This window comes from Oryx dammah, unplaced genomic scaffold (assembly GCF_014754425.2).
Source record: "Oryx dammah isolate SB20612 unplaced genomic scaffold, SCBI_Odam_1.1 HiC_scaffold_24, whole genome shotgun sequence".
NCBI lineage: Eukaryota > Metazoa > Chordata > Mammalia > Artiodactyla > Bovidae > Oryx > Oryx dammah.
This window is the reverse complement of record NW_024070208.1, coordinates 82,420,274-82,444,797: the sequence shown is the minus strand read 5'-3', so window position 1 is coordinate 82,444,797 and position 24,524 is coordinate 82,420,274. Positions and strand designations below refer to the sequence as shown.

General features: G+C 42.7%; 1 protein-coding gene across 1 annotated transcript in view; it reads right to left on the bottom strand.

Annotated features, from left to right (window-relative positions):
• Positions 1-24,524, bottom strand: part of MYO16 (myosin XVI) — a 389,767-nt gene that overhangs the window by 115,201 nt on the left and 250,042 nt on the right. Inside the window, exons 24-26 of the mRNA XM_040267295.1 lie at positions 21,749-21,924; positions 19,380-19,460; positions 18,913-19,118 (exon numbers count right to left, since the gene is read on the bottom strand). Of these exons, the coding sequence (XP_040123229.1) occupies positions 18,913-19,118; positions 19,380-19,460; positions 21,749-21,924 (463 nt within the window). The remainder of the gene's footprint in view (positions 1-18,912; positions 19,119-19,379; positions 19,461-21,748; positions 21,925-24,524) is intronic.

The window sequence follows — 24,524 nt, the reverse complement described above, 5'->3', positions numbered from 1 at the left end:
GTCCCTAGAACTTTTAAATGAATTGAATTCATACTTAAAATTCTCCCAAATAAGAAATCTCTATACCTAAATGGCATATCTAGTAAATTCTACCAAATATTTAAAGAATGGGCTTCCTTGATAGCTCAGTTGGTAAAGAATCTGCCTGCAATGCAGGAGACCCTGGTTTAAATCCTGGGTCAGGAAGATCCCCTGGAGAAGGGATAGACTACCCACTCCAGTATTCTTGGGCTTCCCAGGTGGCTCAGCTGGTAAAGAATCCACCTGCAATGTGGAAGACCTGGGTTTGATCCCTGGATCGGGAAGAGCCCCTGGAGAAGGGAAAGGCTACCCACTCCGGTATTCTGGCCTGGAGAGTCCCAGTCCATGGGGTCATAAAGAGTTGGACATGACAGAGAGACTTTCACTTCACTTCATTTAAAGAGTAATTAACACCAATTCATTGCAACCTTTTTCATGACGTAGAAGACAGGACACAATCTTGGAGAAAATGCTTGCTAATTAAATGCTTAATACATATATGTCTCCAGAATCTATAAAGAACTCTAAAAATCGATGAGCACAGAGAAAAATTAGGCAAGACATCTGAACAGAAAATTCATCAGAGAAGATGGATGGGTAGCAAACATGCCCACGGGAAGGTGGCTGACACCGTTAGTCATTAGGGAAGTGCAAAGTAAACTCACAGTGAGACACTGGCTTATATTCATTAGAATGTCACACACGACGTGACTGATCACACCAAGAGCTGGAGAGGATGTGAGTAACTAGAACTTTCATACCCTGCTGGTGGGAATACAAAATGGTATGACCATTTTGGAAAAGAGTTTGGTATTTTTTAAAAAGTTAAACATATGCTACCCATATGCCTGAGTCATCCCACTCCTACACTTCTACCCCCAAGTCCATCCCTAAAACGAAAACACGCACAAAGACTGGGACACAAGTGTTCACGGCAGCTCTCCTTATAATAGCAAATACTGGGAAAACCTAAATACCGACCAACAGGCAAGTGAACACTCAAAAGGAATACAACCCAGCAAAACCCCGATGACACGCAACTACACGGTGAAATGTCAGCATTATTATGGTAAGCAAAGGAGCCAGATTAAAAACAAGAAAAAGAGTACACAATTTATGACTCCATTTGTAAAATATCTTAGAAAGTGAAACTAATTTACAATGAGCAGAAGCATCAGTGCTTGCTTGGGGCTGAAGAAGCAGAGATGGGAAAGGAGGTGAGACTATAAAAGGGGGAGGAGGAGCCTTTCGGGGCCAGGGGGCACATTCACCGAGTTGTTTGTGAAAGGGTTTCTGCGATGTGAAATGAAAGTGAAAGTGTTAGTCTCACTCAGTCGAGTCTGACTCTGTGCAACCCCGTGGACTGTAGCCCAGCAGGCTCCTCTGTCCATGGGATTCTCCAGGCAAGAATACTGGGTGGGTAGCCATTGCCTTCTCCAGGGGATCTTCCCAGCCCAGGGATTGAACCCAGGTTTCCTGCACTGTCAGCAGATTCTTTACCATCTGAGCGACCAGGGAAGCCCTCTGAGATGTAGGTTTATGTCAAAACTTGTCATTTTTTTAAACCGAAAAACAGGTGCCGTTTACCACATGCCAATCATCATTTATTAAAACTGTTAAAGTTTTGAGAAATAAATAAATTCACATTCATAAAGAGAATTCAGAGAAACAACAAAAAAAATCTGTTCTGGATGCTTACAATAGAAACCAACGTTCTTGCTTCTTCTGATGTTTAGTTTGTATGTTAAGTAAACACCAGAGGAATATCTCCTCTTGATGGGAAAAAAGCAAGGAAAACAGATTCAACATTTGCTGTTTATCTGAAAGTTAACTGGATATCCTGTATCTTATCTGGCAATCTTACCTTCTCCCCAGGGCCCCAAGACACCCATCCATAATTTTTTTTAACCCAAAGAAAGAAAGCCTTCCTCAGTGATCAATGCAAAGAAATAGAGGAAAACAACAGAATGGGAAAGACTAGAGATATCTTCAAGAAAATTAGACATACCAAGGGAATGTTTCATGCAAAGATGGGCTCTTTAAATAAAGGACAGCAATGGTAGGGACCTAACAGAAGCAGAAGATATTAAGAAGAGGTGGCAAGAATACACAGAAGAACTGTACAAAAAAGATCTTCATGACCTAGATAACCATGATGGTTTGATCACTCACCTAGAGCCAGACATCCTGGAATGTGAAGTCAAGTGGGCCTTAGGAAGCATCACTACGAACAAAGCTAGTGGAGGTGATGGAATTCCAGTGGAGCTATTTCAGATCCTGAAAGATGATGCTGTGAAAGTGCTGCACTCAATGTGCCAGCAAAGCAGAGGCATTACTTTGTCAACAAAGGTCCATCTAGTCAAAGCTATGGGTTTTTCAGTAGTCATGTATGGATGTATGGACTATAAAGAAAGCTGAGTGCAGAAGTGATGCTTTCGAACTGTGGGGTTGAAGAAGACCAGAGTCCCTTGGACCACTAGGAGATCCAACCAGTCCATCCTAAAGGAAATCAGTCCTGAATATTCACTGGAAGGACTGATGCTGAAGCTGAAACTCCAATACTGTGGCCACCTGATGTGAAGAACTGACTCAGTGGAAAAGACCCTGATGCTGGGAAAGACTGAAGGTGGGAGGAGAAGGGGATGACAGAGGATGAGATGGTTGGATGGCATCACTGACTCGATGGAGATGCGTTTGGGCAAGCTCCAGGAGTCGATAATGGGCAGGGAAGCCTGGCGTGCTGCATCCACAGGGTCTCAGAGAGTCGGACACGACTGAGTGACTGAACTGAACTGAACAGCTGAAGTAGCAGCCACTAGTCCTGTATCAGGTCCCGTGTTAGGTGCTGGAGACACGGTCTATGACAGGGAACTGGTATATGTCACTAAGGTTACATCTAGACCATGTTGTAAGGCGATATGGTAGAGTGGGAAGACCAAACTGCTTTATTCCAAATATCTCCTATTCCAGTACTAAAGAGTTGGGACGGGGAAGGATGCCTTTGACGTTGCATTTCCAAGGTATGTTATGGCATGGTGTGAAGAAATGAACCATTCTCAGTGACCGTGCACAAGGAGTGTGCTCCCTAGGAGGCCCAACCTGCGTTGTAGAACAAGAAACACAACTAGGACATGAAAGCTGCTGCCGTCTGAGACTCCTGATCAAGTGCCGTGAGAAAAAGATGCCGGCTTAGGCACTGGAGGAAATGCAGACCCTGTTATCAGAACGCGTTTGCTTTATTTGCAGTAAGGATCAAACTACAGCAACGAATTAGGAGTCAGCAGACCAAGGTACCTAGTTAGACTGAGCTGACCCGTTCAAGTGCGGGAAGAAGTCTGTGGTGTCCGTGCTGGTGTTGAGATGGGGGCACTGGGCACAGAAGATGAACTGCCTTGTGTGATGTCTGCCCAGTCTCCCCAGCACCACTTACTGAAGAGACTGCCTTCTCTCCACGAATAGTCTCGCCTCCTTTGTCAGAGACTAGGGGACCCCAGGCGTGTGGGTTTACCCCTGGACATCCTATCCTGTTCCATTGATCTGTATTTCTGTTCTGGGGCCAGTACCATATTGCTTTGATTAATGTAGTTTTGTAGTATAGCCTGAAGTTCAGGAGCCTAATTCCTCCAGCTCTGTTTCTCTCTCTCAAGACTGCTTTTTGGCTATTCGGGGTCTTTTGTGTTTCCATACAAAGTGTAAACATTTTTGCTCTAAATCTGTTAAAAACGCCACCGATAGTTCGGTAGGGATGGCACTGAATCTGTAGATCGCTCGGGCAGTGCGGTCATTTTCACAGTGTCGATCATTCCAATCCAAGGTCCTGGTATAGCCCTCCATCCGTTTGTGTCATCTTTTGCTTCTCTCAAAAATAAAATCTTCTTGCATCTAAATCTGTTCCAAATACACCTTTTACTGGGACAACACAGGTAGGTTTTTAAACAGCCCAAGGAATGACTCCTTTTAATAAGTTTCTTCCTGATAGTCCTATCAACGTTAACGTAGAAATGGCATGTACGTCAGTCTCTAATGGGAAATGTATAAGCACAACCTGCTTGTTTACTGTCTTGGTGAATGGTGGCTCAGAGGGTAAAGCATCTGCCCACAATGTGGGAGACCCGGGTTCGATCCCTGGGTCGGGAAGATCCCCTGGAGAAGGGAATGGCAACCCACTCCAGTACTCTTGCCTGGAGAATCCCATGGAGGGAGGAGCCTGGTAGGCTACAGTCCATGGGGTCGCAAAGAGTCGGACACGACTGAGCGACTTCACTTCTTCACTTCACTTAAATAACCATTGCTTTATTAAATCTAGCCTATAAATGATTGCTTCTATTCCTCAGCTTTGTAGAGCTCTAATAGGCGTTTCTTTAAAAAACAAAAGTGAAGGATGTAATTTTGCTGAATGCCACATTTGGTGTGCTAGTTCCTGAGTGGGACTCTGATTTGTACTGTCATGATGATCAGAGCTGGAACAAAGTCATGTTGCCCCATCTCTAACCATCTGGCAGTGGTTGAAAAAGCTTTTCATTCCTATTAAAGTATTTCTTCTTGAGTCCCTCGCTATGTGCATTGATAATTTTCAGGTCACTCTGTATGATTCATTTTCCTGCAAACTTCATTGTTTTGAATACATTAGAAGTTCTTTCCTAATATAAGTTATCCCATTTTTGACAACTGTGAAGAAAATAGCTGAGAACTATGTACAGAAATACACTGGAATTTTTTTTTGGTCATAAGTGTGGAGAGATCGGTAAGGATATTAGTTTAAAAAAGTTGTCATCACCGTACTTTTAAAACCATGAATTAAAAAAAGTAAGAATTTACTAATAATGAAACAAATTACTTTTATTCCTTCCAAAATTGATTTCTGCTAAATGCAGAAATCTTTATTTCACTTATTAACTTACCACAAAAGTAAATTTTCAGCTGTAAGTAATAGGGTCTCATGATGATGTAGGAAATGGTTCAGGTGAGTATACTGTGAGGATAGTAGTAAGTGGGTCAGCTCTACCTATAAATTAACTCTTAGTTAATAATAGCTTCTCCCTTAAATATAGATCATGAAACCAGTGTCTATTGTGATGTTTTTATTCCTAAAAGTATTTTTTACCACGTAAATTGATCCTCCACTTTACAGTATTATGGAGAGTACTTTCAGTTAACAAAGCATTTCAAAGAAAAAACAAAGATCAATCAAATGAAGCCATTTTAAAAATCAATATAGAATGCTAACCCATACACTGTTGTATAGTTATAATACAACTAGAAATTTCAGAGAAGGACTCAGTGTTTTTTGAGGAGTGAGAATAATATTAAGCTGTGACAAAGGCAAGCCTGGGATCTTTATTTCATACTAAATTTTAAATGGCTACCCGAAAATGGGAATGTTTAAGGACCTCCTTGGCAGTCTGGGGGCTTCCCTGGTGCCTCAGTAAAGAATCTGCCTGCAATGCAAGAGACCTGGATTCAATCCCTGGGTTGGGAAGATCTCCTGGAGAAAGGAATGGCTACCTATCTTAGTAGTCTTCCCTGGAGAATTCCATGGACAGAGGACCCTGGCTGGCTATAGTCCATGGGGTCACAAAGAGTCAGACACAACTGAACAACTAACACACAGACACAGACACACACTCACACACATACAGTGGCAGTCCAGTAACTAAGACTCCATGCTTCCACTGCAGGGGCGTTGATCCCTTGTTGGAAATCAAGACCCTCCATGTTGCATGGCATGGCCAAGAAAAAGGCAATGTTTAAGGCATGGTGACACCATACATTTTAATTGGTTTGGCCCAGGAACGCATCTCATATAGATGCGCTGAATGATACTAATGAATACTACTTGTTGGACACAGAATTTGGGGCTCAGTTATAAAACGATACAGGAGACCAAAAGGTTATTCATGTCCTAGCTTATTGAACAAATGTTTATTGGCCGCCTATTATATGCATATTGTTGCTGTTTAGTCCTTAAGTCGTGTCCAACCCTTCTGTGACCCCGTGGACTGTAGCCCACCGGGCTCCTCTGTCCATGGGATTCCCAGGCCAGAATACTGGAGTGGGTTGCCATTTCCTTCTCCAGGGGATCTTTCCGACCCAGGGATCGAACCCACGTCTCCTGCATTGGCAGGTGGCTTCTTTACTGCTGAGCCCCCTGAGAAGCCCCGTTATGTGCATATAGAAGAAGGCTTTCTGTAACTGGGCTTCTAGTCTCCTGGGAATGATAGAGGTTAAAGACTCATGAAATGCAAGAGTACTCAGAGAAGTAGAGGTTAAAGAGAGTTTGCGTGACCTCTTTTCTGGTTGCCAGGGATAGTCCCCGTTTATACCTATATTTCCGGCAAGATTATTAACAGTGGCCCTATTTCACTCTTAAACTTGTCCTGGTTTGGTCAACATGCACATGATCATTCTTATCACCGGCAAAACAAATTATTAGATTCTAGAATTCGTCCTGTAATACACTGCTTAGAGACTAGGGACAGAGTTCTAAATTTTGTGCATACGATGTTAATGCCCAGATGACCTCACGTTTCGTATTTACTCATTGGACTCTCACTGGGAAACTGATGAGAGACTTCGCACTGATACACACCGCAGATGAGGTCTAAATTAGTCACGTCATTAATGTCACTGCCGTGCACTGACTGTTTCTGCCCCTGTCCCCCCAAAGAAACTTCGTATATTGAAACCCTCATGCCCAATGTGACTGCATGTACCTATAGACCCTTTAAGAGGTAAGTTAAGGTTAAAAGAATTCATCAGGATGGAGCCCTAATTCAAAAGAACTAGTGTCCTTTGAGCCAGAGGCATTAGAATTTTTCTGTCTCTCTCTGTCTCCCTGGCACCTTGATCTCGGATTTCCAGTCTCCAGAACTGTAAGAAAACAAATGCCGATTGTTTAAGCCACCCAGACGATGGTATTTTGTTACGGCAGCCAAACAGACTAATACAATGACTGACTGCTCAGAATGTTTCACTGAAGGGCCCTCACCTCCAAGCAAGTCATCTGGAACCTTTTCAGTTAAGTCTGAGCCAAGTCAGAAAAATGGAAAGAATGCTCTCAGAAACAGTTCACTTATGCATATGGAATTTCGGACATTTAATTCAGAAAGCCAAGATACTCACATTTGGGATTTCAGTTCCTTTGGGACTGAATATCTCTGGACTTTTCATTTGCAGTATGTATTAATCCTTGGCCTTTCTCACCAGGAACATAATAACGCAGGAAGATTTATAGTCAAATCTGAGACATTACGGCTTTCCTGGTGGCTCAGACGATAAAGTATCTGCCTGCAATGCAGGCGTTCCGGGTCCTTCCCTGGGTCGGGAAGATCCCCTGGAGAAGGAAATGGCAGCCCACTCCAGTACTATTGCCTGGAGAATCCCACGGACAGAGGAGCCTGGCGGGCTGCAGTCCACGGGGTTGCCAAGTCAGGCACGACTGAGCAGCTAACACTTGGGAATATTTAGGCTACTGGGGTTTTATTACTGGAGTTACTCTTTTGTTTTAATGTTTTCACTTATTCTCATTGCAGAACCTCTGATGGGCTCTGTTGCACAATGTGTCAGAACGGGGTTTGAGATGGGAGATAAAATGCCTTGTAGTCTTGAAAACGGAGTGGCCTTGAAATCAATTAAAGTAATGCACTGTTGGCCCACTTCAAGATCTTTGGGTACAAAATCTATATTGCTTCTCAGTGGTCCCAGAAAGACACGCAGGGAAGCAGTGGGTGAAGACAAAGGAAAGAATATTCTGAAAGCCTCAGCTGCTCCCCCAGGGGCAGAGCCAGTCCCCCTTATTGCAGGCTTCCTGGATGAGATCTGCGGTCAGAACACGATACAGGGCACAGGGCTAGCCGAGGACACTTCCTCGTCTCTGCTGCGTCCTTAGAGTCAGAGGAAGGGTGATGCTCTGGGTCACTCTCTGATCCTTCACGATTCATGAGGGGAGGTGAAGTGATTAACCAGTAATTTTAATGAGAAGAAAGACAGGATTCTCAGCTGTTTGAGAACTGCTTGGAAGAAAAGTTGTTTTCCTTCTTTTCTGCAAGGTCCATGCTTTACCTGAGCAGCATCTGTCACTGAATGGTCTGCCTAAGCCCAAGTTGTCTGTAATTGGGGGAGGAGGGTAATTCTGCCCAATTCTGGGGTTCCACTAGCAGACACTGTTACCTCTAATGCCAAGCAGTGTCCTTCAATCTAGACTTCATGCAAGAACGCGACATTTTGATCGTTTCTGTCTTCTCATTTTGGTCAAGAACTGGATAAGCAAAATGGTAGGAATCAGGTCCACTCAAATGAACTACTGATAACTGGAGCTTCTTTGTGCATTTCTGAGTTACTAAGATCATTCAGATACCAGGAATGAAAACTATCACCTATGTCTCATTCCAGCGTACTCCTATAAAGCTCTCCTATAAAGAGAATCATATAATTTATAAGGAATGAAACAAGTAACATAGACTGGTTTGGCCCTGCAAGCAAGGTCATTTTGCAATTATGTTTTACCTGACATAACTTATAATTTAAAATATTAAGTTGTATCGGTGGAGGCTGGAAATGGGGGAGCCCAGTTAAATCAAATAATCAATAAGATTCAGAATTCTGGGACGGAATTTTTTTGATGTACTCCTCAAATTTTATTAAAAATAAAGTATAACTGTCAATATATTGAATTCACCCTTTGAAGCTAACTTCTGGTCTACTCCCCTGATTTCATATTGAATGCCTTCTTGTGGTTTAGTGGCTAAGTCCTGTCTGCATCTTTGGGACTCCAGGTACTACATCCCTCCAGGCTCCTCTGTCGATGGGGTTCTCCAGGCAAGAATACTGAAGTGCATTGCCATTTCCTTCTCCAGGGGATCTTCCTAACCCAGGGATCGAACTTCTGTCTCCAGCACTGGCAGGAGTCTGATTCTTCACCACTGAGCCAACTGGGAAGCCTTAACTAAGTGGAATCATATCTTGGTTTTAAATCATTTAGACTGGTCAGCTGTGGGTATCATCTCCAATGTTGTTTGAAAGCTAGTGAAGCCTTTTTGATTTCAATTTTCACGTGATTTTTAAGGTAAACATGCAGCTCTCCATTCTCAAGGTCCCTTTTCTCGCTCTTCCTGAGCTGATTTTTCAGAGGTCGTCCCCTGCTGCGGTGTCACCGCCACACAGATTCGTGGTGAGTGTGACCCTTAGTGAGTACGGGAGTAACTTCTGTCCAGGAAACTCCACAAAATTAACCGGATTGTTCCTCAGGAAACCGAGCAAAGGCCATGCAGGGTCAAGGGTGTAGTGCTGGATTTTAGAACTCTCCAGGGTTTCTTTGGCCCAACTAATGTCATAGAGCTGTTTGGGCATCCCTGTGGTCTGGCCTGTGGCTGTGAAAGGCGATCACGCCTAAAGAGACTGCACACATCGTGGAAAAGGTAGAAAGAGCAGGTCCTTGAGGACACGGCCACTATCAGCACCAAGGCTGATGGAGGAGTAGTTAAAAATCCTCAGGGCTGAGGTGTGTGAGGCTCTGGACCACCAGCGCGCTCCTTGGGATCTCGGTTATCTCAACTCTAAAGTGGGCAGGGAGTGATAATGCACCTCGTGGGGACGCTGGGAGGATTCAATGACACAACGCTTGCCACCAGTCCTGATCAATCTCACCCAAGGCAAAAGTCCCGCAATTATTAGTTACATCATAACCAACAGGTGTGTAGGGAGAGCAGTCACCCAAAAAAGGTTATTATGAGGAACAGATTCACGTAGAGCGTGCAGATCTGGAGCTTCACCCACGGCGGGGATTCAACGACACCCAGTGCTGATGCCCCAGGCGCTCCTGACGGGAACTTCCCGCGTAAAGGCGCTCTGAGTCAGTAAAACGCCTGAATAAATTAAGAGTGAATGAACAATGACAAAGAAGCGCGTGGTGAAGGAATGAGTAAATTAATGCTTTGACGGAAGACCATCTAGCTTATTAGAGTAGAAATTAGGATCAAGGCCAGATACTGGGGATAAAAGAGCAAACATCGAAGCCACCTTTCACAACCTGTCCCTTTTTCAATGGAAAAACATTCCCCAAATTCTATCAGAAAGAAGATAAGACTAGATAAAGGGTTAGGTACCCGTGGGTCAAAACCACCCACCTTCTGTTAATGCCGACAGTTTAACTGCGGTCTTGGCTGGCAGACTTGGAAAGGTCCTGCACGTGATAAATAGACTCTCCTTACTTGTTCATTGACACACTGTCTATGTGCCAATGGCTGCCTCGTGGCTACCTTCTGCCACGAGGCAGAGCTGAGCAGCTATGTCAGTGATCTTGTGGCCTGTAAACCTACAATAGTCATTATTTGGCCTCTTACAGAAAAAATTTGCAGATCTCCAGTAGATTAGAGGGGAATTTTACGATTCATCATCCCTTGAGCAGTAGAGAAAATTCCCAATAAAGATAAACCTGATTGTATTTAAACTGAAATGGCCTCAAGAATCTATCATACTTCTCATTCCTATTTTTATATTTCATTGAAAAATAACAGGTCCTCATTCCTCCCCAACCTCATTAAACTGTAGACAATCAGCCAACCCTGCAGAAGGGTTTTAGCAGAAAGAATACGCTGAGACTTGGCAAAATTATCCCTGAAGAAACTATATCCTTTGCCAGTAAAATTAGAATATTTAACAGCTCCTAAACATATTAATTCTCATTTCTATTAAAGATGTATTGACAGTAACTGACATCACTTCCAAGGAACAAGGAAGACTTTCAGACAATCCCAACCTGGACCTGTAGCTGGTGAGTTCTGCGCGGCGGGGCGGCCTTGGCCCTTTCATTTAACCCAGTCAACTGACAAGCGTCTCCTTTCATCCCTCTCCATGCACCCGATTTAACGTCATGGCTGTGTGCCTTCACGGCCTGACCTTTCAGCAACAACCGTGTCATTTAAACAAGCTAAATGACTCAGACTATTTCTACGAGGGATCTCGTCCAGGAACAATCTCAAAACAGATCACGCGTCCTCACCTTGCCAAGCATAATACCAGCCCCTGCGGTGCTTTTGCTGGACAAGCCCTTCTGTCTTCCGCAAATGAGGCACCTCATTGAAGGGTCAACCTCTCCCCGTGTGGGGGATACTGTCCTGCTCTCCCCTGCCAGCCACAGAGAACTCCATACACAAATGCCGTGCATGACCCTTCCAAGTCTGCCACCCGAGACCCACAGCAAGATCCTCAAAGATGTCCCTTCTACATCTGGAAAAAGATTTCCATTCAAAAGGCTAGCACCCTGAGAAGAGTAGAGATTGTAGGACTAAAATCTGGCATGTCCCTGGATGACCGTTAAAAAGCCATGTTACCTATAATGTCATAAGCGTCGTCGTTCGCTGTTCAGTTGCCAAGTTGGGTCCGACTCTTTGCAACCCCATGGACTGTAGCACGCTAGGCTTCCCTATCCTTCACTGTCTCCCAGAGTTTGCTCAGACTCATGTTCATTGAGTCGGTGATGCCATCCAACCATCTCATCCCCTGTTGCCCCCTTCTCCTGCCTTCAATTTTTCCCAGCATCAGGGTCTTTTCCAGTGAGTCAGCTCTTTGCATCAGGTGGCCAATGAGTCAGCTCTTTCTTTGCATCAGAGACCAGTTGAGGCCAGATTCAAGGAATGCAGGCCCTGCAATCCATCCAAATCCTCATCAGCACCCCTGCCCTTGAACCTCTGGATAAAACTCCCCGCCGAATCCCCCTGGGTGGTTGGGATACACAGTTTTTGAGAGGCACAATGTGCCCACTGTGTCCTTCTTAGCTCCACAAAGCAACAAAGCTGCTCTTTTCCACTTCACTTAAAATTCTGTCTCTGAGATTCAGTTTTGCACCAGAACACAAAGGCAGAGCTTTCAGCATCATTTCCAGTTACTTGCATGTTATCCCTTGAAAAGGATGTTGTCACTGTTGTTTAGTCACTAAGTCACATCTGGGTCTTTTGTGACCCTGTCGACTATAACTTGCCAGGCTCCTCTGTCCGTGGGATTTCCAAGGCAAGACTACTGGGATGGGTTGCCATTTCCTTCCCTAGGAGATCTTCCTGACCCAGGGATTGAACCTGCCTCTCCTGTACTGCAGGCATATTCTTTACCACTGAGCCACTAGGGGGCCCCGATGTGGTAGCTTGTCCCAAGTTGGCTACTGTCAATCGCCTGCTTCTTAACAAAAATATCTTAGCCGCTCTGCAACTTTTTTGACCAGTAAAATACAGAGGAAGAGATGCTGTGCTAATTCCCAGCCCAGCTTGTAAGAGAAGTTCAGGCTTCCTCTCTTGCCCCTGGGAACACTGAGCCACAATGCAAGAAGTCAAGACTATTCTGCTGGAGAAAGACCACATGGAGGAGCATTCAGGCGCCAGCCGCAGGGCTGTGTGCATCCATCGCAAGCCGACCTCTCCCGCTATGTGGCCACAGTGGCTGGAGAAACTGCAAGCAAGTACTGCCCCACTAAGCCCAGCTATCCCACAGAAGTGGGAGAAATAACACACTGCTATTTCACGCCACCAAGTTTTGGGGCAACTGCTAACGGAGCCAGAAGTGTATACAGCCCCACGCCTTCTCACCTGCTCCCTGGTGGTTCAGCAGTAAGGAATTCACTTGCAATGCAGGAGACTCTGGCTTGATCCCTGGGTTGGAAGATCCTGTGGAGAAGGAAATGGCAACCCACTCCAGTACTCTTGCCTGGAGAATCCCATGGACAGAGGAGCCTGGCGGGCTGCAGTCCATGGGGTTGCAAGAGTAGATATGACTGAGCGACTAAACCACCACCACCATCACCTGGGTTACCTCCAGTAAGTAATGCGAGTCTCCACACCACAGGTGGCGGCCTAAGCCAGGTGGCTGCTTTAACAATGGAATATAAGAGAGCAACAGATGCTGAACCTCAGCACACATCGTAACAGCCACTCAGCCAAGCCTCGTCTCCCCTGATACAGGAAGGACATGTCCTAGACCTGGGCTCTTCCTTAACGCTGGGGTGCATCATGAAAAAGAGACCCAAATCAGAGCTGATTCAAGCTAAAGTCTGTGACTTCTAAATACGGTCAAATATAATGTAAAAAGAGAAAGAAACCTTTGTTGTGGCAAGCCACTGACTTGGAATTTTATGTTCTACAGAATGTACTGGTGTGTCTGTCTTTTACAAAGCCATCAGAAAGTTCTCACAAACTGAAGGATCCAAATAACATTAGAGAAAGCTGTTGAAATGGAAGACGATGTCAGATCTTTCCTGGTCAGTTTCACAGAGTGTAGACCCAGAAGCATGGCGGGTGACTGGCAGCCCACTCTGATGTTCATAATGGTGTCCATGTGTACAGAAAAACCTGCCCTCACCCACAGAGCCTGTGGTCTAGGGGAGGGGTAGCGAGTTTTTTCTGTAAAGGGCCAGAGAGTAAACATTTTATCTTTGTACATCAAGAGGCCAAAATGAAGATATTATGTAGGTAACCATTTAACATTTGACAGTTTTAAAATGTGGAAGACATTCTTATCTCTCAAGTCATAACACAAGTAAGTGGCAGGCCAGATCCGATCTCATCATCTGCTAATCTCTGCTCCAGTGAATATTTGATAAATATTAATAAATAATATTTGGATATAATATTATTCATAAATACTAATAAGTATTCATAATAAATGAATATTTCCAGTGAGTGTATAATAAGTATAACACATATGGTCTTTTTGAAGCTTAGAGAAGAGACACAAACCATCTTGGGATTTTACAAATGATTTTTCAATAAGAGGATGCCTGAGTAAATCTTAAATATCAAGTAAATGTCACTGAGTAAATAGAGAAAACAGTAGAAATGTGATTACGTGAGCAGAGACACAAGTTGTTGAAACCCCATGATATGTACATGTTAACTTGACTTCCTCCCATCGGCACAAGGGTATCATGTAACACAAACAAGGTACCCAAAACTTCTCAGTCAAACCTCCGTGTAACAGGTTTGCTACCTACCGACCCCATAGAAACACACACCCACAAACACAGGCGCCTCGGCCACCTCCGTAGACCACAGAGCTGGAGGGTTATAGCGACAGAAGTGTGTCTTCTCAAAGTTCTGGAGGCTGGGGCGCACAGCATGAAGGTGTGGGCTCGTTCAGTTTCTGCTGAGGTCTCCTCCCGGTCTGCAGACAGATGCCGTCCCACTGGGCCTCCCTGGTGGCTCAGGAGGAGAGAACCTGCCTGCAGCACAGGGGACCCAGGTTCGATCCCTGAGCGGGGAAGATCCCCAGGAGAAGGAAGTGGGAGCCCACTCCAGCATTCTTGCCTGGGAAATCCCATGGACAGAGGAGCCCGGAGGGCTCTAGTTCATCGGGTCGTGAAGAGTTGGACACAACTTAGCGACTAAACCAGAACCATGTTGCCTTCCCACTGCAAGTTCAGAGAGCAGAGAAGGACATCATCTCTGGCAATTCTTCCTGTAGGGCCACTAATCCTATTGGTTCAGAGCCCCAGCCTTACGACCTCACTTAACCTTAATTACCTCCTGATAGAACCATCTCCCTGGAGAAGGAAATGGAAACTCACTCCAGAAAATTCCATGCATGGAAGAGCCTGGTAGGCTACAGTACATGGGGTCGCAAACAGTCGGACTCGACTGAGTAACTTCACTTTCTTTCTTTCTATAGTTCCTTTTGGAGAAGGAAATGGCAACCCACTCCAGTGTTCTTACCTGGAGAATCCTATGGATGGAGGGGCCTGGTGGGCTATAGCGTATGGGATTGCAAAGAGCTGGACACGGCTAAGCAACTAACACACACGCACAGAACCATCTCCAAATACAGTCACATCAGGGGTTAGGGTTTAATATATGACTATTAGGAGAAACGATTCAGTCCACAGTAGGTGATCCAATGATGTATCGTGATTTGCACTTAATAATTTACTTCTATTGCTCTGTTCCTTCTTCCTCCTGTACCTAAACTTGTGAGGTCTTTGCCATGGAGACAGTATCTTGCCTTATTACCCTACTCAGAAGCTACTGCTGCTATTAGGGGGAAAAAATCGATAAGCATGCTTCTCATTTAATCAAACTAGGATTTCTCCACAAACACAATTCTCCACTTTTGATTAGGAAGCCTCAGAATGATGGACAGCTATTAAAGCCAAGAAATCAGGAAGCACATTTGCAAATACCGTCACGTCGCCTCTGGATTCCACAGAATATCCATTATCCACATCCACTGTCATGTTGGGTTTCAGAAGCAATAAATGAAGTTCCAATGAATAGGTGCTTGTTTCAAAATAGGACATGGTTTTCTTTGTCTGGTATTTTTCCAGTAACCATACTCCTCTTTGTAAACCAAACAAAGTAATTGATTTGATATGTTTTGATTCTCTAACATGTAAGACAAGGTGATATGAATAGAAATTCCTTTTACATAGGAATTGTTATATGATATTCTGGCAACCAAAAACTTCTATTAATTTGCACATTGAGGCTTTGTTTATACAACAATGCTTAACTGCCTGGGGGAACTTCAAGGTTCTGATAAGTTTTGTGAATAAATATGTTACTTGTTGATGTGAATTGTATTTTATTCAAGTTCTATAGAAACTGAGAATCTCTCTATGGATCAGTGTTTTTGTGATAATATTCCAGACAGGTGTCCTTTATTCAAGCAATATGGTGACAAATTTCCTCTGGAATATATTAATAATTGCATTCATGTGTGTGCTTAGTCACGCAGTGGTGTCCAACTCTTGGTGACCCCATAGACTGTAGCCTATCAGCCTCCTCTGTCCATGGGATTCTCCAGGCAAGAATACTGGAGTGGGTTGCCATTTCCTCCTCCAAAACGAACTATAGAAAGAAAGGTTGCCATTTCCTCCTCCTTCTCAACCCAAGGATCGAACCCATGTCTCCCACATTGCAAGCAGATTCTTTACCATCTGAGCTACCAGGGAAGTTCAATTCCATTTATCCTGATATGCAGTTATAAATAAGGATGATAAATTGAAACTCACATCTCTTTTTATGTAAGGGGCCAGTTAAGAAATGCAGAGATTTACCAAAAAGCATCATTTTCCAAGCAAATATAGTATAGCTATGCTCTCTGTTATGCAGAAACAGTACTTTAAATTGAACAACTATTAACCTCCAATGCCAGCTTCATTCTGAAAACTTTTACTAAACAAATGCACAGGCATTGTGATTCAATAAGAGAAAGTCTCTCTCTAGAAGTCAGAATAAAGCAAGAAATGTATATATGTGGAAAAAGGGTACTTAATTTTAAAAGATAATCATTACAAATATTATTTTAATAGAGATAAGTCTTGGTAAGTATATATGTATATATATCAAATGAGACAAAAATAAAGGTCAAAATTTTTTCTAATTATTATGCCATATAATATTGTATATGCACACAGACTTGTGTTCCCCACCCTCTTCTGGGAAAACAGGACAATTTAAGTGACTGCTTTCTGGAGTAGCTATAAGGAAGATCCATGCAGCTATTAAAAATTATTCCAGAGAAACTCTGAGGGACACTTTAAAGCCAACTTCCTCTGACTGCAGGAGTCTAAGGCACTCTAACAAAATAAAGAGCACAGAATGCATTGAACGAGCTTTAAAAAATTGTTTATAGAGTGAGATTAATCCTATTTCATATCCAATACAGAGTGCATTTACAGTGCTCCAGAAACTTCAAATGTACACAGATCACTTGGAAATCTCAACAGATTTGCAAGTTTGAATCCAGTAAATCAGTAAATGCCTGAGACTCCCTGGTGGCTCATCACTCCCTGATGGTAGCACAGGAGACCACGGTTCAATCCCTGGGTCAGGAAGATCCCCTGGAGAAGGGACTGGCTACCCACTCTGATATTCTGGCCTGGAGAATCCCTTGGACAGAGGATCCTAGTGGGCTACAGTCCGTAGGGTCGCAAAGAGTCAGACAAGACTGAGCAGCTAACACTTTCACTCTGCATCCTCAGCAAGTTCCCTTCGATAAGTATCAAGGCACTCACATACTTCCAATCCTCGGTTGAAGAAAACCAAACCAAATAAAATAAAGATATAATCTCCAAGTGAGTAGACATTCTAGGGTGGTCGTTCTCTAAAGGTTGTCCACATACCAGCAATATCAGCTTCACCTGGGAACTCGACAAAAATGGTAATTTGCAGAACTCATCTAGACTTTCCGGGTAGCTCAGCTGGTAAAGAATCCGCCTGCAATGTGGGAGACCTGGGTTCAGTTCCCTGGGTCAGGAAGATCCTCTGGAGGATGGCATGGCAGCCCAGTCCACTATTCTTGCCTGGAGAATCCCCATGGTCTAGAACACTGGGGTTGCTGCCCAGAAATCTGCATTTTAACAAGCCTAAATGGATGCTAACATTGGAGAACCACTGCTTTCAGCACAACTTGGGAAGGGAGTCAGTATTGCTGAGTGAACTACAATTCATCAAGGCTGGGGACCCTCTGAGATCGTATGATGCCTGCAGATAACAAAACCATACCTTTCTCCATCAGATAAACCAGGGGTCCCTGGACCCCACTCTCTGGTGACTGTCGTCCAGAAGGTCTGGGGTAAATATGGGGATCTATTACTTTAAACTTGTATTGGGCAGGTTTCAAACTCATTGATCCAAAGACTTCGATTGAAATGGGTGGGAAGGCTGACTTTTAATACTTAAATTCTTATGCATGCGAAATATATACTTATGAACAGACCAAACATTTCTGGGGACTATGAACAGATGTCCATTGAGGGAACAGCAAGAGGCAGATCAGAGCTACCAGACACCTCTCAGTGACGGTAAGCAGTGACGGTAACACCACCGCCCCCCAACAAAAGCACAAATAATTCTTCCATTCAGCACATATTAATTCTTAATATAGCCCTGTGTACTGCCCAACTTTGCAGTTCCTCTCTAAAAATAGGAGGCAGTGTGTCTCTTCACTCATGAATAAGCATCTTTTACATTTAAACCAAATATTTTGTCTATCTGCACTACACATTCTGCAGGTTAAACATATTCATTCTCCAGATACCTATCCCTAAATGTGGCGAATTTTATCTTCTCCTTTCTGAACAGTCTATCAATTCTTTAACAACGAATGGCTCATACGATGTTTAGTTTCTTATTTGTATCTTTGGGAAATTTAAAATACACAATAAACAACTTCTATTTCTGTCCTCTGGAAAAAGCAAAGGTTATAAACACTAAATGTAGTCATAGTTTAAATATTATGCCCTTGGTTATGACTATTTCCAACTTGGGGATTTAGGCTTTTTGGTTGATAGGGTGTTTGAGATTAGTAGCTTCTTCATACCAGTGGCTCAAATTGCATTGCTGCTCAACCAAAGTCTTAAACTCTCTTCTTTTAGGTAAACGGTTTCCCGAATAGATTTCACCATACTACTGTTGTTCTAGCTTTTATGCATTAATGTTAAATTTTGTGCTTATAATATTGATATTACTTTATATCAATATCATTTTAAATTTCATGTTTTTATATAAGATTACCAAATACTTTCTTTTTTGTCCACACTGTTCTTATTGTTTGACTGCCCAAAAAAACAGATATTCTCATTATGTTCACTGCCTGTGTTCCAATAAAACTTTATTTACAAAAAAATAATTTTAAGTCAATATTATAAGCAACAGTTTTATAAATCTTTAAATCCAAGGGAACTTAAATTTAAGGAACTATGAAAATTGTTTCCAAGTGACTGTCCTCAGTAAAATTAAAAGCTTTTTATATAAGCTTTGTCAGTGCATTTCATGGTTTTCCAGAGCATTTTGTTTACTCATGGTAAAAGAGAATGAACAATAGAAGAAATGCCAGAAAAATGATCAGAAGGTCCACCTACAATAACATCAGTATGGTTCTGGGGATGGTGGACACAAGAGGAAAACCTACCTCGACAGGAAATCGGAGAAGGAAAGGCGGACAGGGTACCCATGTCGGACACTCTTCACCATCTCCAGGATCCCGACGTACTGCAGCTGAGCGGACACGTAGAAGTTATCAAAGGTGTCTGGCAGCTTTGAGTTATTGGGCTTGATGCAATGAATAAAGTGTGGAGTGCACTTCTGAAGTTTCCCTGTAATATCCGTCAGCGTTTTCTAAGGAGAGAAGTAAAACACAAGTGATTCTCCAGAGAAGACGCCAACTGACAAGGGAAAGCAATTTTAAATAGAAACCTTTATCTTCAGTCCAGGATTCTTCCGTATTACGCATTCACTCACTTTGTGTGGGTACATGTGTGTGCATGCTTACTTTTCTGAAGCTACTTAAGTGGTCAAAATGGAAGAAAATTCCATGTAAAACCTGTACAGTCGATACAATCAAAACAGAAAATTTTGAAATCTGAAAACTTCACTAACCCTGAGTTGCGATGCAATGGTGGCTGGACCTCCCCGGTCTAGTCTTTGCAGAAATGTAGAATTTCCTTTCTTTTTTAATAACTGTAATGAAAACAAAAGGAAAGCATGAGCAGGTTTGTTTTACTAAGTTCCAGTGTAGGAGGAAAAAAAATGAACTCTCCCATTCATGTAAGTTCACTCACAGGCAGATGGAGACTTAAAAGAGGCTATAAAAATCGGTGCCAAATGATTTTCTGCAACGGTAGGAAAATAGGCAACGACATGTAAAATAACCTTTACTGCATCCCTTTAAGTCCAGGGCTGTCACCAGCCTGCAACTACTTTAATTCGAGAATAAACAGATGTTGACTGGGTGGGTGGTACAATAAACTGACCCTGGTCTCCTTGATTATATTACGAATTGTCATGAAATGCAGCTTATTCTGGGGTAAAAGGATGCTATTTTATGTTACAAAAATGTGATGGTTTAATAACCATTGTTTTGTTCCCTAAGTTACCTATCATCGGTGTCTTACTCATATTCTCCCTTCCTTTCCTTCTTCATTTTTTAATGTTACAAGGGGTTAGTAAATTACTCACCTATGAAAAAAGATGGTAGTCTTTTTTGATAAGTAATTATATATAGCTCTTAAAGAAAAAAATCACATGCAGCAAAGGTGAAACGATTATGGATATAAAAGAATTAAGTGAAAATGAAGGCAGTGGGTGAAGAAAGAGCAGAAGGTAATTAATTAAATTCTACCAGGGGTTAAGAGGAACCTCAGCCACTAATGTACTGTTACATTTCACAGCATCATACAGACTGCGACCAACAGATCTATCGATCCAGAATCATTTATCTTAAACTAAAAGGTCTCGATAGAAGAAAAATTTGATGAAACATTCTTGTCAATACGGTGCTGCTATCAAGGCAGTAGCTCATTTCCTCCCATTAGGATGAAGTGTCAAGCTGGAATGATCAAGTGTAACTGACAAGGGAAGGGAAAATGAAGTGGCTGGTCGAAGATCAGCCTGTTTTCTATAAACACAAAGCTGGGCGTGATGCTCAGTTGAAGGGTGGGTAGAGAGCAACCCTCTGGTCACAGGGGTGGGTGTGCAGGGGTGAGGACCCTCAGAGGGAAGTGAAGGATGGAACACTTAAGGAAAATTCATAATAAATAAATCTTCATCCTGTGAAACTGAACACTCAATTTCCCTTTCTGGGTGGAGGAACGGCTGTGAATTATCTCGCTTTTGCAGTCCTTTAGGGGAAAGACTAATGGCATCTCTGCCTGGTAATGTTTAATAATTAAGGTTAAAAATTACAGTTTGGAGGTGTGTGGTGATTTCTTGCTCATGATTTCCAGGATGATTGAGAAAGCAGGGGCCAGGAATAGAGATCTTCTTTATAAAGGGGAACTCTTTGTCTTTTTTATGTAAAAGATGCCATTTTAATATGCAGTGAGATGGAATTCCTGTGATCCTCCAGTTATGTAACAGCTATATCAAAAGACTCGCAACTCTAGGGTCTACTGGCTAAACGCGCACACACATCTCTAATAGGCTGGACACATTTCTGCCACTCCTCTGTAATAGAGCTGATTTTAATCATGCTTTTATTTTAATTGGTAAGCAAAAATGAATTCCAGCAGGCTACAACGACTGAATTTCTAAAATGGATCGTCTTGGACCCCTTCCCAACCATGCTTGTCGTCTTTTAAAGTTTTTGTAAAGGCAAGCAAAACAAACTGGCACTGAATTCATAAACTCAATACATTTCAGTCTGAAATAACCCTTCACTGAATTTTTGTTCTATTTTTACAAATCATCAAAATCTTTAGGTTGTAAGTACAACCTTGGGGTGTGGAACGAATGAATACACATTAAAAAATTAGCGTAACACAGAAACAAATTAAAAATCTACAAAAAGTCACAGTGAGAACACCCCAGGACCTGAAAAAGTACACTATGTCTGTATGAGAAACTACAATTTATTGTTTAGAGACCTAAAACCTCTGAAGTGATTAATGTCAACGGAATAAGGTAGCTAAGTTTATTCCCTTTAAACCTTCTGTCCCTGAAGTTACCTCCCATTTATCAAAAACACAGTTGCAGTGATGAGACTTAAAAAGGATGTTGCAAAGACAACCAATAAAATGACTAATCCTGTATTTGCTATCAAGTTTTCACTCCACTGCATTCTCTCATACCATCTTCTCTCCAAGGGTTACACTTTGGGTAAGCAGTCTTTCCGTTAATTTTGTTAAATTAAAATATCAATTTCTTTCCATTAGCATAGAGGATTGTACATTTTTTGTTCTTTAAAAGAAGCAGCAAATGTGCTGCGCAAATTTAGAAAGAACTGGACATGAATCATAAAAAACTCCTACCTTACTAAGTTCTAGATAATTCCTGTTTTCTCCCATCACTGAAGACGCTGTCATTTTCTTACTGAGCCGGGCAGACTTATGTCCTCTGAATTTAAAAGAAGGAGAGGAAGATACGAGGGCTCCTGTTTGTGACAGTTTCGACTGGAACAAATGATTGATCACGACATTTTCACTAGCTAGGAAATAAATGAATGAATACTGTAAGTGGCATTAGAATCGTAATTTACGCTAGCATTAAGCTTACTCCCATCCTAGCGCTCTAACCACTAAAACGTTCTGTGTGGGGAGGGAATCTATACTTCCTTCTGCCCTTTTTGTTTTTACTTTCCCCCACTACGCATCACACCGTTTGATGAATTCTGACTTTCTTTGCCCTCCACCCGGAGTCTGGATCCCAAGCTATCCTGCTCCCGTCCTGCGCCTGAAACCTTTGCTCTCAACTCGAGGAGCATTCGCTGCTCTGCTAACATCCAGAACCAGGTCAGACCTGCCCGGACCTAAGAGACCTCAGGGCACTCGACCAAGCCATGAAGACTTATGGTTTCCATTATCAGCTCTCCGTTCCAGGAAAATAACTGCCAGGAGCCCACAGCCCCAGGAGGAAGCTCTCAGGGCGTCTGCAGACATCGGGGAAGCCCCTGACTCACTCGGCTGTCTCTGCTGTTGGGGGAAGAGGTGCCTCTTTTTCTGATCCAGTTACGCTGCACACGTGAAAGCAAGCTGGTAACTTTTAGATGTCAGGTTAAAAACATTCTAGTAAGCCTGGGTCCATATGTCTTTCCTGACACCTCAGGGAGAAAAGGGTGCATGAATGAATGGATTTTTGGTGGCAAATCTGAACAGCTGAGTGAGAACCACATCTGTCAGTTAAGCAACTAGAAGGCATGCTTCCCCTGTTACTTACAGCTGTATACAGGCAGTGTTTAAGCCTTAGTTTCCTTTTATATAAAATAACCACTGAGTACCTACTTTGTGGGTTCCTGCAAGACTGAAGGGTGATGTAACGTGCATAAACTGTTTAGGATCAGTCTTAGCCCACTGGACAGTCAGCAATGGCCAGAAGCAAAGTGGTTTAGTTTCTACCATTTCCACACTCAGATTATTTCACTTGCCCAGCTAATGTATTTACTAGCAGTGCATTCAGTGAAAAGTCACTACAAGAATTAAAAAAATAAAAACAAAAACCAGTGAGCCAGGAGAAGGGACAGAGAAGCGAAGACACGATGATGGATTACAGGAAGGTAAACAGGAGCCTTGTGTGGGTTTAGGTTTTGGGAATCACAATAGACTCATGATTTTTAATATACACTTTTATATATGTGTGTGTATAAAATCGGTACATATATCTTAAATTTTCTAGTTCTGAAAGGGTCTAAAAGCAGTAAGACTCCAGTTGCAATGAGCTCAGCCTGCCTCCATTTCTAAGTTTCTTTATACTATTCGTTTATAAAATAAGGCATCTTGGGTAAGTGGCTAGTTTAGGATGTGAGGCAAGGTAGAAGGTCTTAGAATATTTTGGAAAGCCAGAATGTAAAACAGTGCTAAAAAAAAGGGCAAGAGAACCTGTCGAAAGAACACAAGAACCAGCATGGGGGGGTTCTCACTGGCTAAGTCTTGGGCAATTTTAGTATCAAAATAATGACAGTAATGGATTGTGTCCCTTAAATAAAATAACAATCTGTGAGTCCATACTGATAATGAATGAACAGATGGATGGATGAATTATCAGAAAGGAGCGTTCTTATAGCAGGATGTCATTGCTGAAGATGGGGTTATAAAAATCACACTTTTGTAACCCAAAGAGAAATCACTGATTTAGGCAACATCATTGCCTCAGTCAAAACTAACGGGTGAAAGCTTGTGATAAACAGTTCTTTATAAATGACTTATCAGTTACAAACCGAAAACAGTGACGTTAGGGAGCTCCGAAGGACAGAGTGATCAAGGTGAAGGTCACCATGAGCTTTGGAACACAATGTGCTAAGGAAGAAACATCGTCACCTCTGTGGGGCTCCTGCCAAGAAGGTGGAGACTGATTCCAACGTGAGGAGACAGCAAACAAGCCCACATTGAGGGACATTCTTCAAACACTGGCCTTCCACTTTTAAAAATATTAATGTCAAGAAGAAAAGCTGAGGGAAGATCCCAGATCAACTATGAAATGGCAACTAAACTCACCAAATGATCCTGAAATGGGGGGGAAATCATTCTGAAAGAGATTTGTGAGATAATCAGTAAAGTGTTACATGAACTCTGAATTAGATACTGGTGTCATATCAATATTTAATAGTCTGATCATTTCCTGGGGTTATGGAGGTCACGTCCTTGGTCTCCGGATATGGACCAAAGGATTTGGGCAGAAAAGCATTTGGCCATTCTCCTGTGGTTCAGAGCATGTGTGCAGACACACACACACAGATGGGAAGGAGACAGCAAGAGAGAAAGAGAGGAAGAAGATGAAAAAAGTCAGTCTGGGCAAAGAGCACATGGGGGTTCTTTGTACTAACTTTGCGACTTTTCTTTAAATCTGAAATTGTTTCCAAACAACAATGAAACAGTAAACGTATAATGCCACGACCTGTTTAACTAAATATATTGTTTATATTTATAACTACTCTGTGGATGAATGGAACCACGGATAAACCAATGCAGCAAGGCATTCCCGTCATTGGGGAAATGTCTTTACTAAGCCTCTCAACACTAGGCGTAACTATGAACGGAAACACATAGCTGACGGTGTCTGTCCCTTCTCTGGATCCCAGGCTGGGACCGCGTG